This window comes from Manihot esculenta, chromosome 16 (assembly GCF_001659605.2).
Source record: "Manihot esculenta cultivar AM560-2 chromosome 16, M.esculenta_v8, whole genome shotgun sequence".
Lineage (NCBI taxonomy): Eukaryota > Viridiplantae > Streptophyta > Magnoliopsida > Malpighiales > Euphorbiaceae > Manihot > Manihot esculenta.
The window spans coordinates 2676845-2693188 of NC_035176.2; the positions used below are offsets into that span (position 1 = coordinate 2676845).

The following is a 16344-nucleotide window of genomic DNA, read 5'->3' on the forward strand; positions in this document are numbered from 1 at the left end:
TTAATAAAAATTTAAATTTTGATTTACATATAAATACTAAAAAGATAAATTTATAGTTAAAATTATTGAAATAATACATTTAAATATTAAATATATTAAAAATTAAAAGATAATAATATATTATTATTATATATATAGTAAAATTGCTATGATGTAATTTATGTAATAAAAAAGAAATAAATATCTAATAAATTTAATTTAATTTTTCTAATCAATTAAATTTTTATATTTTTATTAAAAATTAAATAAGTCTTGATCTAATGTAATATTATTTTTTCAATAATAAAATATTATTTATATAATGAAATTCATTTTTGCAATTTTAAAAGTTATTTATCATATTTATGTATTTTTTAAAATTTTAATATTTTAAATTAAAAAATAATATTTTATTGTAAAAATAATATATTAAATAAAGAAATATTAAATAAAAATATAAAAAATTAAATTATATTTGAGCATTGAATAAAAATAAAAAATTATTAAAATGGTAGTATAAATTTTTAAGACGAATAATAATAGTGAAAATAATTTTCAGTCATATTTATATATATATATTTTTAAATAATTTAAATGAGGAAAAAAAAAAAAAGCTATCTTGTGTGAATGGTCTAGGAATCCGAATAGACAGCCACAAATCTTATGTGGCGATTCTGCTAGAAGCATCCACGTAATATGTGATCGATAATACGTCATGTACACGTATGAACAATAGTTAATGAATTTTAAAATTAGGCTTCCTTTACCATTAATTTTTTAAAATAATTTTTATTATTTTAAATAAAAATGAATTATAAAATTTATTTTGAATTGTATTTGATTGATTTAATTTAAAATTAAATTAAATTAAATAAATTTAAAATTAAAATTTTAATATTTATAAAAATAAAATTGAATTAATTTTGATTAGAAATTAAATTAAATTGAATTGATTTGATTCAATTCGATTTAATTAATTTGAAATTTTAATAATTTTTTTATTTTTTATTTTTAATATTTTAAAATTTAATTAAAATATTTTAAATTTAATATAATGTAATCTCTTTATATTAATAAAATAATATATTATTATCACCTATCAATTCGATTTATTTTTTTTTATATTTTTATCAAATCAAATTAAATTAAAATAATTAAAAATTTTAAAATTAAAAATCGAATCAAATCGAAATAAATAAAAAATTAAATTAAATTTTTAAATTAATTTAATTCAATCAATTTTTTTAATTTAAATTGGTATGGCTGACGACTCTATTATTAATATTTTTCTGTTTAGCATTTCTCTAAATTTGTTCATTTAGTATTTTAAATTTTAATTTTAGATGGCTTATTAGCTATGATATGTTAAGGTTTTTTTAAAAAATAAATTATTAATAAAATTTTAATTGAAGAAAATTAAATTTTTTATTAAAAATTAACTACCACTAAAATAATTATTTACAATTAAAATAAATAATAATTATTAAAATATTATTTAATAATACTGATTATTTTAATAAGTAGTTATTAATGATTCTGCTTTAATTTATAAATATCTAATTAATTTTTTTGAAAATAATTATTAATTAAAAATTAAAATTAAAAGTTTATAATTAGGCAGTTAAAATATAGAAAAAGAAGAGATTATTTAATCTTTAACGGTGTTGAGAGTTCTGGTTAAAGTGGGAAACTACAGAAATCTAGAAAAAATTTGGAAGATGAATTTCTAAAAAATTAGGAAAAATCTCAACGAGTATAATTATACTTTGTTTTTTAAAAATATTTTTAAATCGACCATTACGCACAGCGCAGGAGCACTTTTTTTTGACCTTTCGCAATCTGGATCTAGGGTTTGCTCTTTTTTGAGAATCGTTCTCTGCCATCATCTGAAAAAAATAAGAAAGCCAAACCCTAGCACCACCTTGACTGGTATATCCATCTATCGATCAAATCAATCGGAGCAATTCTCACTTACCGACAATCCTTGTAGAAGCGAAAGTTGTTTTTAGGGTTTGGATTTTGGATCATCTCAATTACAGATCTATTGTCTTAAAATCTGAGCAAACAAGATCCCTAATTTTGATTTGCTTTTGTTTGTATGTGATTTTTCCCCTCTCGACCTTTTAAATTTCACAAAAATGGGATCATATCTAAATCATTATGTTGACGACGATGATGGGTTTTGATGATGGAAACTCTTGTGACATTCAAAAGGTGAAACTTTGAAGATAAATACTGGAGATTTTGATTATTTTTGGTAAAGATGTATAAATCGGCAGTGTATAGAGGGGATGAATTACTTGGAGAAGTAGAAATATATCCACAACAGCAACAAGAGGAAGAAGAAAAAGAAGAGAATCACAACAAGAAGAGAGTGATAAATGAGATATTGACGGGGAAGGAAATCAGAATAAGCCATTTTTCTCAACAAAGTGAGAGGTGTCCTCCACTGGCAGTGCTACATACCATTACATGTGGGATGTGCTTCAAAATGGAGTCCAAGAATTCACTCTCTCTTGACACGCCGCTTCATCTTTTGCACTCCTCCTGTTTCCAGGAAAACAAGGTATCGCATTAAAGCATAATAACCTAATTTTAAGAAACTACCACAACCTAATAAGAAAAGGAAATGAAGAATAGGAAACCAGACTAGAAAACCCAGAAACTTCCTAACTTCACCCAGTTCATTTTGTTGCACAATGGACTCTGGACTAATGGACAAGTGCCCGTTTGATTTTTTTTTTTTTTTTCTTTTATAGATATTTTGCAGCGAACCCTAAATCTATACTAACTTCATGAACTCGAACAATTCGTCCCAGATAATGAGCGCAACCCCCCCCCCCCACACACACACACACAAAAAAAAAAATTATATAATTTTGGTGAAGCAATTTGACACTAAATTCTTGAGAATTGCCTGAAATTTACAATTTTCACGAGCTGATATCGTGAAACTCTGATGAAAGATGCTAGCACCAGTCTTGCTTACTGATTTTGCAGTCATATGAAGAAGAATATTTGCTTGTCCAACTGTGGGATACAATCATATGGGAATTTGAGCATGATGATTCGGGAGTTTATTTGCTGGTTGTGTGGATGTATTGATGTTGGATGTAAAAATGGAAACTAAATGGTTTACATGAAAGCTTCTTCTGATATTGCCTTTTTAGACTCTTTGAGAACAGTTGTGTCTTATTGAAACTTGAATATGAAAATAAACTATTGCAATTTGTCTTTGTTCTGTGTAATGAAACATGAGTTTGTGTAATTGTTATGTTTCTCCTTCTTTGTTTTTTTTAACTTTCAAATAATTTCTCATTTTTCGTAATGCTTGTTCTTGTTATCTTATATATATATATATAATTTAACTTCTCCATATTGTGTAAATTTTTGGTAACATTAATTATTATTATCATTATATGATGCCTCCAGACTGCCATAGTGCCACTAGGAGGGGAGGAGCTCCATTTGGTGGCAATGTATTCTAGAAACAGTGAAGGACAGTATCCATGCTTCTGGGTTTTCAATGTCTCAGCAGGGCTTTACAATTCTTGTCTTGTCATGCTGAATCTCAGATGTCTTGGCATTGTATTTGATCTTGACGAGACTCTCATTGTTGCAAACACAATGCGATCATTTGAAGATAGAATAGAGGCTCTGCAGAGGAAAATAAGCTCTGAGATGGACCCACAGCGTATTTCTGGTATGCTGTCAGAGGTAAAGCGTTATCAGGATGACAAGACCATTTTGAAACAATATGTGGAAAATGATCAGGTTATTGAAAATGGAAGGGTGATCAAAACTCAGTTTGAGGTTGTTCCTGCATTGTCTGACAATCACCAATCTATAGTGCGCCCATTGATACGAATGCAAGAAAAGAATATTATTTTGACACGCATCAACCCACAGGTATGTGCTTCATGAATTCCAGAATAAAAAAATTGGCTTTAAATCATGATTCTGGAGTTCAAATGTTGCATCCCTGAATCACACCATATCAGATGTCAAGTTTCTAATTGTTATTTGTTTAGTTAGTGTGAGTTGTATTATATGCATAAATTGATAGGATGGTATACTTTCAGAATTATTCTTGCATATTTTTCTTGCCTTGTGCTGTACTATTTATTTAGCTAATTATGGTCCAAGTATCAAATAAAGATTCTATTTTGTAGATTCGTGATACTAGTGTCCTTGTGAGGTTGAGACCTGCATGGGAAGAACTTAGAAGTTACTTGACTGCTAGAGGGCGCAAACGTTTTGAGGTTTATGTTTGCACGATGGCTGAAAGAGATTATGCTTTAGAAATGTGGAGGCTTCTTGATCCAGAGTCAAACTTGATAAACTCAAAAGAATTATTGGACCGGATTGTGTGTGTCAAATCTGGTAAGTGAATTGGTCCAAATAGCCAATGGCATTCAATTCCTTCAGCTGAGCTAATTATATCTGTGATTTGTGACCTGACCTATTTAGTGATAGTTGCATTTTCTGCTAATGGTGAGTTCTTTGGTTATTTATTTGTAGGTTCAAGGAAGTCATTGTTCAACGTTTTTCAAGATGGAATATGCCATCCTAAGATGGCATTGGTGATTGATGATCGCATAAAAGTGTGGGATGACAAAGATCAACCTCGGGTGCATGTTGTTCCTGCATTTGCTCCGTACTATGCGCCACAAGCTGAAGTATAAACTATGTGCATTTCACTATATAGCTGGAATCTTCAATATTGCAATATCACAAGATTATGCACTCCCTTTCCCAATGCATGGTAGCATGCACTTATCATAATTCTAATGTTGCAGGCAAATAATGCTGTTCCAGTGTTGTGTGTTGCAAGAAATGTTGCCTGCAATGTCAGAGGTGGTTTCTTCAAGTAAGAATGCAAAGCCCTAAGAGATTTTTTTTAGTGTAGACACTATACATGCCTATGTACTGTCACCATTGAAATTTATGTTTCTGACTATTATTCTCATCTAATTTGTTTATCCGCATGATCTTCTATGGCCATGCAATGACATTTGAATATTGTAAAGAGAATTTGATGAGGGTCTTCTACAAAGGATATCTGAGATTTCATATGAAGATGATATGCGTGACATCCCTTCTCCCCCTGATGTGAGCCACTATTTGGTTTCAGAGGTTAGTTGCATCTTGATCTTACTGGTTGTTGGGATCTGTGTTGATACAGCCTTCTACTTATGCCTTGATGATATATGCTTGAATTATGTGATCATATCTTCTTATCTCTTAGAAGACCTATACTCTCTTTTTTGTTTATGATTAAAACTTTTGTGCCATGTAGGATGATGCTGCTACTTCAAATGGACACAAAGATCCACTTTTGTTTGATGGCATGGCAGATGCTGAGGTTGAAAGACGATTAAAGGTAGTTAAGATCCTTATTCCCCAAAATGACATGTACAGTGTACTAGGAATTTTGTAAGTTCAGTAATTATTATCTGCTCTGTTCATAGTACATAGCCTACTAAAAAGGCTCCATTGTGTGTTGATGTTGAGATATGGAACTATTCCTTTTACACTTCTGGATTTTTTGGTGGTTAAGTATATTTGCGTCATTTACATTCAAGTTAAAAAGGGTTTCATTTTGTTCTTCTATCTACTTTTTCTTTCATTCAGGAAGCACTTTCAGCTTCTTCAATGTTCTCTTCAACGGTCACCAATCTAGATCCAAGGCTTGTTCCTCCTCTTCAGCATGGAGTGGCATCTTCTTCAAGTTCAACTCCAGTGGCAACATCACAGCCATCGGTAATGCCATTTGCAAGCATGCAGTTTCCTCAGGCAACTTCACCAGTCAAACCATTGGCTCAGGTTGGGCCTCCAGAACCAAGCTTGCAAAGTTCTCCTGCTAGAGAAGAGGGTGAGGTGCCAGAATCAGAATTAGATCCTGATACAAGGAGGCGGCTCCTTATATTGCAACATGGACAAGATACTAGAGATCATGCACCAAATGAGCAACAAATTCCTGTAAGACCTTCAATGCAAGTTTCAGTTCCACGGGTGCAATCTGGTGGAAGCTGGGTACCGGTGGAGGAAGAAATGAGTCCTAGGCAACTGAACCGAGCAATATCAAGAGAATTTCCTCTGGATTCAGAACCATTGCACCTTGAAAAGCACCGACCTCATCATACACCCTTTTTTCCCAAGGTTGATAACTCTATTCCATCTGATAGAATGCTTCATGAGAATCAAAGATTGCCAAAAGTGGTAAGTTTACTGTGTTTGTCTGACTATTTTAACTTTTATGTTGAAAGGCTAAAGTTTCCATTCCTTGATGCATCTTATTTAGCTGCAGGCACCTCATAGAGATGATCGGTTGAAAATAAACCATACCATGTCCAATTATCATTCTTTCTCAGGTGAGTAAAGACAATTGCACATATTTTTCAAACCCCATTTAGCCATCTGCGAGAATTGGCGAGGTTGAGCTCTGCAACTTTAGTTTAACCTCCTATATAGATGAGGTATTTGGGATGCGGTGCAAAGGCAACTAAGCTCTGTTATTTTGTTGACATAGTGGTTTATTATTTGAGGCGAGCATGAGAATCATAAATCCCTGCTTCTCAGTCCCCATGAACATCTTCTGAATTCAAATTCCAATCAGAATGGAAGACTTTTGGCTTTTGATTTTCTTCGCTGATATTAATCTTTATTAGTTTTTTAAAATTTTATGCTACTTGTGGAGTATTTATGCCGGGTTTTTTTTGGATACATCTGTGTGTATGTTGTGCAATTTGTTTTATTTTATTACTATAGTGGTGTTAGATTTTTTTTTCTTTTTTCTTTTTCTGAAGGGGAGGAAATTCCATTGAGTCGATCATCCTCCAGCAACCGAGATCTTGATTTTGAATCTGAACGAGCTGTTCCAAGTGCCGAAACACCAGTTGGAGTGTTACAAGAAATTGCAATGAAGTGTGGAGCCAAGGTAATGAGTGAAGCTGCATTTTGAGACAAACGCAAAAAAGTATTCAGGGCTGATAATTCATGCATATTCCCTTGTATGCACGTAATTCTATGCATATATCTGTAGATAACTTTGAGCTTGACATACAGGTGGATTTCAGGCCTTCACTGGTCGATAGCAGAGATTTGCAGTTCTCCATTGAGGTTTTCTTAGTTCTTAACTTTTTTTAAGTTCATTTTTTACTTTCAATATTTGTGAAATTTCTGTTTGTCCATCTGGAATTCAAAATAGTTGACAATGTCCCCCTCCTGACTGCAGCAAATTTCTGGATAGACCTCTTTTATCTGATAGAATTGGCGTAATTTCTCAATTATTATACAGTAATGCATAATGCTTCTCTTTTGCTTTGGGCAAACCGAGAGAACATCCATAGCAAATCACTTACTGATCAAAATCAAAACTAGGATGACATTTTTTCTTGGGACATAATTGCATATTAACAAACCAAGCTTGGCCACCGAATAACTCTTTTCTAAGATTAAGCTGGAACACATGCTTGCACACATACTGTCATGGTCACCTTAGATTAGAATCTTAATGCTATGAGGAGCAAGGAACCTAAAAGACTCGAAACGTTTTTTTTTTTTTAATCAGGGATAACAAAAGGCTGTAAAATTCAGTGCGATCTAATTACTCCTTTCTTTTTTTCTAAGGAAAGGAGGTGCTTTTTTTTAGAGGGGAAAGAAGGGTTGGAATTTGGATTTTTTTTGGGGGGGGGGACTATACATCCATATGATTTACTTTGTCTGAATGGAGGAATTGGCACAGTTGCAAATCTCATTCATTACTTTTTCAGGCTTGGTTTGCAGGAGAGAAAGTTGGTGAAGGAATTGGTAGAACAAGAAGGGAAGCCCAACATCTTGCTGCTGAGGGTTCTATTAAGAACCTGGCAAGTAAGTTTCCTCATTATGAGTGTGCTGTTACTTAGCATGTCAGGCTATGATCAAGTTACTCCTGTTTGTTAGCATGTTTTATTATTGTCCGGAATATATGTTGTGCCTAATCAGTGTACAAGGCAACTACTCTACGAACCTTGGGCCTCTAGAAGTCATTCTTATCAATATTAAATTATTGATTTTCTCTTTGTTAGTTATGTTTATTGGATGGCACTCTGAAGACTTTCAGAATCCCGGACTTGTCATTGATTGGAGCTTAGGCTCTAACTGAGAAGTCCAAATTGTTCAATTTCATGTCGATATACTAAATACCTCAAACTTGCCATGTGATGTAGTTTACTTGAATAGTAATATGGTATATTTGTTGTAAATTTCTTCATCTAGGCTTTTTTTTTTCCTTTTGAACATGATGTTCTAATATGTGTCAGGTTGGAAAATTTTCCTCTCCTATCATTTTTTTGTGACCATGACAGATTTGAAAATGTTTTTCCAGACATATATATGTCACGAGATAAGTCAGATAATGGGACATTGCATGGGGATGCGAGCAGATATCCTAGTGCAAATGAAAATGGCTATTTGGGTAATCTGCATTCTTTTGGGTGTCAGCAATTGCCCAAAGATGAGCCTGTCTCATCTGCTGCAAGCTCAGAGCCATCAAGGCTTCTGGATCCAAGACTGGAAGGCTCTAAGAAATCAATGGGTTCAGTTACTACACTTAAAGAATTAGTAAGTTCCAAGGAACTGATGCATCGTTGTTGGTAGTGTTTTTTACTTCTTCCATTGACTGAAGTTTTCTGGTTGTTGATTTGCCATGGATTGACATTTATTGTCTTCAGTGCATGATGGAAGGCCTTGGAGTAAATTTTCTCGCACAGACAGCACTCTCTTCTAATTCAGGCCAGAAGGATGAAGTACATGCACAGGTTTGCATTGACACAATTGTTTAATTCAATCCTTTGAATGAAGTTTTTAAGGCTTTTTTCCTGAAGTGCTTATTTCACCAGTCTGTTTGAGTAAGTTGCAGAATGATTTTGTGTCAACTTCTTTAGGTAACTAAATTGATGAAAGAATTAAAATAAAAAGGAAGGGGATAGGGGATCAAAGGATTTTATACTTACAGCAGTACAGATACTTGGTGACTAAAATTTGGAGTATGGCGCTTTTCTGAACATTTTGAAAATTGTGCCTGTCCCATTCCCATGCGTCATGCTTTTGCATCTGGTTTGTATAATTATTGCTTTGTTGGTTTGAAATTTAGCCATATCTGGATGAATTAGCGGATTAAAGTTCCTGCACACAAAAATGAGGAGAAAGAAGAAGTTGATGACCGAGGGTCTTGTGTTCTTGTTTAAGCTAATGGCTGAAAATGCTATGTTTCTTTGTTGTGCTGTTTAATCCATTAAATTGAAGCAATAATTTGAGTTCTTCCTTCCTCTTTTACTAATGTCTTATTTTTTCTCGGTGTCCAATTTGATTGTAAACAAATTTTATATTTCACTTCTTAGGTCGAAATAGATGGACAGGTTATGGGGAAGGGGATTGGGTCAACATGGGAGGAGGCGAAAATGCAGGTATTTTTTTTAATGGGACTAAGAGATCCTTCTTGTTTGAATCTTTATTGAGCTTAATTAATCTATTTAAGCTATTGCATGCTTAGGCTGCTGAAAGGGCCTTAAGAACAATGTACGGTCAATTTCCACCAAAACGTCAGGGTTCCCCAAGGTTTGTGATTTAAGCTATTGCATGCCTAGGCTCCTGTTGAATGCTTAATTCTTTTCCTGCTTCCTATGTTACTTTTTGAGCCATGAGAATACGATATGGCCTGCTTGAGTTCCCTGACTCAAGATGAGATTTAATATCATGATAGTTGTAGGGGTAAGCATTCCGTTAACCAAAAATTTATTACTGATTTGATTGAAATTGAGAAAAAGCCGAAGCTTAGTGAAACCATATATATATATATATATATATATATATGTAAATTATGAATAAAAATGTATCTATAGTATTTTTATTAATGAAAAATTATAAATGTGATTTATTATTAATAAATACATATTACAAATTAAATATTGTTAATAAAATCATAAAAAAATAATCATAAGTAATATATTACTAATAAAATTTAATTAATGCATTAATTCACAAATTTCGTTATCAAATCAAAGTTAACCAAATGAAAAGTTGAAAACCAAAATTTTCTATACTAACAGAAATCGACCAAAACAAAAATATTCTTGCCGAAGGTTCTGTTTACAATACTCTATCACTATTCATCCCATTGGGTGTTTTGAAAGCATGCTATGCAACAGGATCTTTCAGCTTTTACTTATTTCAACCCTTTTTTGGGTGCATTAAATTCTTTTTGCAGTCTACTGTTGCTATGGCTTTGCGTAGCATAGTTTGAAAGAGTTGAACAATGATTCCAATTTCCAAAATTTTATACAATAATATGCATTCAACTTTTTCCTGTCACTAATCTGGACCTTTTGCAAGGAATTGGCATTCCAGTTTCCTATTTACTTACTTTTCTTTTATTTCACGTTCAACTACATTCTTATTTTGTAATTTTGGTAATGTTCATAAGGCCAATGCAAGGGATGTCAAACAAACGTTTGAAAGTTCTGCAACGGATGCCGTCATCTGCTAGATATCCCAAGAATGCTCCTCCTGTTCCTTGAAGATGATTACAACTTTTTATGTTCCACTTTGATGTTAAGGACTGGCAGGCTGTTTAGTTCCTGAAACCAACCTTCAGACTTCTTGATCCATGCGAAACAAAGCCAAGTGGAACACCAACCTGACAGACCTTTTTGCAGATTTTGCTTCCTGACTGCTATTCAACGATGTTCATATTTCTGGATTTCAAGCCACATTTTTCTCCCCACTTTGAATGCCGCCGTCAAATTCCTCTGGTAGAACAACTCTTTCCAATTCTCAGAACACTCTAGCTCGGCACGGAAAGGGAAGTTGGTTCTTTATGTATCCCCAATTTTTTTGTGTGGTCGATGCTGCCAGTTGCTGAGAAGAACCCACTTGGCTCGGACTGTTTATATTGTTCGTATGTTTTAGCAGAAACAAAGAGGTGTGGGTGAAGAGCAGCTTCTGGCTGGTACTTAGGGTCTCTGCATATGCTAACCATTGACAATGTTATTGTAAGCTAATCAATCAGTTGCTTTGGCATTGTGCTCGTGACAAGGTTAAGCTGCATACTGAGTTAGAGTGAGCAAATGTAATTCAGTTGTTTCTTTTTTCACTTGGTTGAAGGGGCAGAAAATTTTCATCTCAATTCCTCTTCATGTGGATGACTATATTTTTCGGTCGAGATACATTAGGCTGAATCTATACTTACCTCTTATACTAATTAGAATTAGCTTGTTGAACAGTTAACTAAAATTATTACCTTTTAACACCTGAATTGTTGACTAATTTAAATTTAATTAATTGTGCTCTAAAATTTTATATATCGTTAAAGTAGGCTTTTAGCCTAAGAACAAAAGACGGATGAGAAATTTTACAAGAATCTTTGGGAGGAAGAGGAATGGCAAAAATACTTCTCCTTTAGACATTTTGAAGGTTAAGCAAACGTTTGGTATTGTTAAAAAATAAAATTTTAAAATATATTAATTAGAAAATGTTAATTTAGTATGTTTTCTTTATAAAATATTAAAATAATAATATAAAATTGTTAAATAAACCCATTTCAAAAAAAAAAAAAATTGTTAAATAAACTTTCAATAGTTTTTTCATATCTTATATATATACATTAAATTTGAAATTCAATTTTAAACTTGAGGAATTAAAATTTTAAAGTATATGTAAGTAACTCGCACACATAAAAATTGAATAATTATAAATATTAGAAATTAATAAAAATTAGATTATTAACTGACTGTTTATATAAAAATCATGGACTAAATTAAGTATTCAATCATAAATTTATATGTCAACTATTTATAATAGAAAATTTATGTACACTCTTAGACATAAATACCCAAATTGATATATCATCTAAAGTTTTAATATTTCCTCTATTCTATAAAAATAATTTTTTTATTTATTTTTTAATTATATTTATTTTAAAAATATTTAATTTTATTAAATATTCAAAGATATTTTAAGATATTTTTTAAAAATAAAATAAAATAAAGTTATTATAGTATAAAAAAAACAATAATTTTAGAATAATAAAAAAATAAATAAAATTATGGGATGATAAATATATAATATTATAATTTTTAATTAGTTAAATGTATAAGTTAATATAAATATAATATTTTAATTTTTAATTAATTTTTTTTGGAAATGTAATTTTGAGTTAGTTGATTATATAAGTTAATTTTATGCATTGAGTGTCTACAAGAATTACAAAAAAAAAAGGACGAAAACAACGTCGTTTAATGTGGGCAGCAAGAAAACACCGTCTCTTGGGGTAAAAAGTAAAATCAAAGTAAAAGTAAAATCCTATGCCTTCTTTTCCTTTCGTTTCTGGTTTGTCGGTCAGCGTCACCGGTAAGTATATAAAATGGTCAAACAAAAGCATTAAAGAAACTCTTCTCATCTACGTTTGAATAAATTGAATCTTCTCTACTGTATATTCGCAGAGAAAGCGATCTCCATTTCTACAGAGCTCTAGAGAGAGAACCTCTCAATCGGAGAGAAAGCATCTCATGGCTTCATTCGATTCCTTCGGCATCGACGGCGAGGAGATTCACACTTCTAATCACAGATCTTTCCAAGAAGAAGAAGACGATAGCTACTCTAACTTCGGTTCCTACTCCAACTTTACCACCGGCGAGTTCCCTAGCGCTGATGTCCCCGTAGATCATGCCTCTGCTTCGTCTCCTGATGTTTTTGGATTCGGATCTTCCTCTGTTGATGTAGATCCGAATGCTAGCTACTCGCAGAGTCCGTTCAGCCCGATCCACGTTGAAAATGGCAATGGAAACGGTTATAATGTAGCTGGAGATGACGTCTTTGCTTCGGATGGGCCTGTGCTTCCTCCACCTTCTGAGATGGAGCCTGAGGAAGGATATGCCCTTCGCGAGTGGCGGCGGTAAGGGTTTATCATTGTTTCTTTTCTATTAGATCTGATGTTTTTTACTGTAATTTTGTTGAGATCTGCTCTACTGACCTAGTTTATAAGCTGATTTATATTTTAAGTTATGCATTGAAGTATTCTTTTAGCTTGGGATTCTTCAACTTCTGCCTTTGATGAAACGTAGTATAGGAGTTGCACTGGTTGATCTGGTTGTAGGAATTATTTGAATAATTTATGACTTAATTTATTGTCAGCTAATTTTCGGTAGTGGGGCTTTATATGTACATATAAATTTAGAAATTTTTTGTGTAAATCATGAAATAATACATAAAAGTACAGTAGATTCTATCTATTCTACATATACATTGCACATATTTTTATTTTTGGTCTATCATAAATAAGGTCTGTGTAAAATATAGCCGTAAGTTTATATTCTCTCATTTCGTATATTTGATGCGTGTGCTGTGTATATGTGAAATGATTTGACGAATGGTTAGAAGTAGTTTACTTCAATAAAGATTTAATTATTATATATGAAATTATATTTTATAAATAACTATGGCTTCATGAATGTATTTGATAACTCATTTAAAATGGATTTAAAATAACATTTTTATGAAGTATTTCAAATCCGTGCTCATTATAGTTTTCCTTATCTTTTATGGTTAATCTAATTTCATGACTCTATACTAACCTCAAAATTATAATTTAAATTTAGTGCAAACAATTTATATGTGTGTGTGGGCGGGCGGTGTTAAATTATTGCAGTCTTTTCTAAATATATTCGAAAGAAAATGAGGGGGGCCTATAAATAACCCTGCCTGTGAGAGAGTTATTATTTATTGTGGTTTGCATATGTTATTGACTCCAGTGATCCTGTATCATGTGATTTTGTATCTCCAGTGAGATTGTGACACTCCCAGTTCTACTAGGGGATTGTTGCAACTCTCGAGGCCAGGGAGTTGGAGCTCAAAATGGACCACCTCCACCCCTTAATTTCTTTCCTTTGCCTATTTAAATCACATTACCAGCACTCTTCTTCAATTGGATTGAACCTGTAAAAATCTAGTTGTCATGCATGGAATATTCTATCTAATTGGGCTTGGTATCCTCTAGCTATGTCCTCTAGCTAGCACAATGAGCTTCACAACTGAGTGCACCTTGATTAACTTAGCTCATGGATTTTGGCTTGCCACAACTGTGCTTCACTGCTCTAATACCATGTTGGAACTCTCAGGCCTGTAGCCAACAAATATAATTGAGCTTGGACTTGTATTCTAACACTCCTCAAGTGCAATTGGGCTGGACCTGTTGAGACATAGTTGTCACTTGGTACTAGAATGGTGAGGCTCAATGGCCGGATAACTGAAATCCAGAATCATGGTGGGTGAGCTGCAACGAGCGAATGGCTTGGCCATTTTGGTGAAGGTATCCAAGTCTAAGCCCCATTTTTCGCTCCAACTCCCCACCAGGAATTTGGATGCTTTATTCTACATTTATAACTGAATTGTAGAGAAATTTTTCTTGTTTTCTCCCTAATACTTAGGTAGTTTAGTTTGGTCTTGGGATCTCTGAAACGAGGGCTCTCAGTTTATTTCAATTTTGCTGTGGATGTTATGTGTTGGAAAACAATGTGCTTAGTCCCTCATTGATTAACTGTCTGATCCTAAGCTATGAAATCATTTAATTAGGTCTTTTAGATAGTTTTTGGTATTTTAGATGTGTCACGAGTCATGACTTCGGAGTGTACAAATATGATGATTCACTTTGTTGAGGCTATTGTTCATGGTTTTCTTTGGATATTCCAACATCTACATTTGGCAAAAGTCGAACTTCCCAAATATTTTTTGGTACCTAAGTTTTGGAACACTTCACTCAATTTGGATTTGGTAAGATGTGTCTCATATTGGATTGCATGTTTGATTCATTTGGGAATTTGATGCCTAGTTTAAACTAAACAGTCTCTGAAGACTCATGCATACCAAGAGTAAATCTGAAGGTGGCATTGTTCCTTATAGATATGTGAAACAACTCGGCCCAAACCGACTCAAATAATTTTTGGATCCACTTTTCCACTAGGTCCAAAATGGTTAATCCAAATTATTTAGTAGTTTCGTGCTAGCTATTATATATAATTTAGAATTGTCGTAATCCGCTGATATGGGATTGAATCCCAAGCAGGCAGTTTGTCACAGATATGTGCCTATATTGACATCTGATATCTTCTGCTTTGATTTTGCTGGGCAGTCAAAACGCCATTCTTCTTGAGGAGAAGGAAAAGAGGGAAAAGGAAATGAGAAGGCAGATCATTGAAGAAGCAGAAGTGTTCATACATGCTTTCTATGAGAAAAGGAAGCTTAACATTGAGACCAACAAAACCAACAACAGGGAAAGGGAAAAGGTAAAATTGTCCAACCGAGTAATCCATTTTGCTACATTTTTTGTCTATTCCAGCCACTGCGATATTTAGATGTTTGGTTGTGCAGGTATACTTGGCCAACCAAGAGAAATTCCATAAAGAGGCTGACAAGCAGTACTGGAAAGCAATAGCAGAGCTTATTCCTCACGAGGTTCCCAACATTGAGAAGAAGAGAGGCAAGAAGGATCAAGAAAAGAAACCATCAATTACTGTAATCCAGGGGCCAAAGCCAGGAAAACCCACTGATCTTTCAAGGATGCGTCACATACTCGTGAAGCTGAAACACACACCCCCACCTCACATGATGCCCCCTCCACCTGCACCCAAAAAGGACGCCAAAGACGGAAAGGATGGAAAAGACGCCAAAACCGGAAAAGATGCAGCAGCATCAAATGCAACAGGCTCTGCAGCGAAGGAGCCTGTTGCATCTGTTAAAGATGCCACTTCAAATGGTTCATCGGACACTCCCAAGGAAGAGGTTCCTCCCGCTGGTGACCAGCCTGCCAAAGAACCCGAATCAACACCAACTGCTTAATCACTGGCATTATTACCTTGTCTTCACTAGCTTTTTCAATTTTATATTTTGTATGATCTTTTGTCCACTTATACCTTTGTCTTTATGAGCTATTGTCTTTTATCTGATGCAGATGTGACTCTGGATTTTATTCTTTGAAGGAGGTATATTGCATAAAACTGGAATTTAGTTTTCTAGACCAGTTCGTGCTTTTTATAAAGCTTGTTTGCTGGCATTGGAAAACAACTGAAATTGCCCTCTTCTCCTCTTGTTCATGCGATTGAATTTTCTATCAATATATTATTATTTTTTTCTAGTCTTTTCTATCAATATATTATTTTTTTTCTAGTCTTTTCATGCAAATATTAGTGTGTGAATTGAAATTTAATATCATTAATTACTCGTATGCTCATTTATCAATAACTGAATGTGATTTACGCAAGTAAACTATTATAGGTCGCATGAAAGTGTATATACTCACCCTTCGGCTGCCAGTACCAGTTACCACGTAAT

At 33.2% G+C, this 16344-nt stretch overlaps 2 protein-coding genes across 4 annotated transcripts; both read left to right on the forward strand.

Moving 5' to 3' along the window:
* Positions 1 to 1765: 1765 nt before the first annotated feature.
* On the forward strand, positions 1766 to 11253 carry LOC110603401 (RNA polymerase II C-terminal domain phosphatase-like 1). Of its 3 annotated transcripts, none has more exons than XM_021741117.2 (17): positions 1766 to 2545; positions 3412 to 3888; positions 4152 to 4362; positions 4501 to 4658; positions 4779 to 4849; positions 5010 to 5115; positions 5279 to 5362; positions 5614 to 6201; positions 6290 to 6353; positions 6789 to 6919; positions 7048 to 7101; positions 7755 to 7851; positions 8348 to 8583; positions 8694 to 8780; positions 9363 to 9428; positions 9515 to 9579; positions 10445 to 11253. In XM_021741117.2, the coding sequence occupies exons 1-17, from the start codon at positions 2243 to 2245 to the stop codon at positions 10536 to 10538; spliced, it is 2892 nt and encodes a 963-aa protein (XP_021596809.1). In that variant the 5' UTR covers positions 1766 to 2242; the 3' UTR covers positions 10539 to 11253. The 3 variants fall into 3 exon arrangements, with proteins under 3 accessions (XP_021596809.1, XP_043807812.1, XP_021596808.1); XM_021741116.2 differs by having other exon boundaries at positions 1767 to 2545; positions 6284 to 6353; XM_043951877.1 differs by lacking the exon at positions 9515 to 9579 and having other exon boundaries at positions 6284 to 6353.
* Positions 11254 to 12401: 1148 nt separating this feature from the next.
* Positions 12402 to 16147, forward strand: LOC110603404 (clathrin light chain 1). The gene is made up of 3 exons (XM_021741127.2): positions 12402 to 12913; positions 15146 to 15299; positions 15385 to 16147. Exons 1-3 carry the CDS (start codon positions 12528 to 12530, stop codon positions 15850 to 15852), a joined length of 1008 nt encoding a protein of 335 aa, XP_021596819.1. The 5' UTR covers positions 12402 to 12527; the 3' UTR covers positions 15853 to 16147.
* Positions 16148 to 16344: the final 197 nt, after the last annotated feature.

Excerpts from the sequence above, each read along its gene's own strand:
- LOC110603404 (XM_021741127.2), top strand. The coding sequence starts at position 12,528 with ATGGCTTCATTCGATTCCTTCGGCATCGACGGCGAGGAGATTCACACT. Across the intron at positions 12,914-15,145 it reads GCCCTTCGCGAGTGGCGGCG|TCAAAACGCCATTCTTCTTG; the intron begins GTAAGGGTTTAT and ends TTTGCTGGGCAG. Across the intron at positions 15,300-15,384 it reads ACAACAGGGAAAGGGAAAAG|GTATACTTGGCCAACCAAGA; the intron begins GTAAAATTGTCC and ends TTGGTTGTGCAG.
- LOC110603401 (XM_021741116.2), top strand. The coding sequence starts at position 2,243 with ATGTATAAATCGGCAGTGTATAGAGGGGATGAATTACTTGGAGAAGTA. Across the intron at positions 2,546-3,411 it reads CCTGTTTCCAGGAAAACAAG|ACTGCCATAGTGCCACTAGG; the intron begins GTATCGCATTAA and ends TGATGCCTCCAG. Across the intron at positions 5,363-5,613 it reads AGGTTGAAAGACGATTAAAG|GAAGCACTTTCAGCTTCTTC; the intron begins GTAGTTAAGATC and ends TCTTTCATTCAG.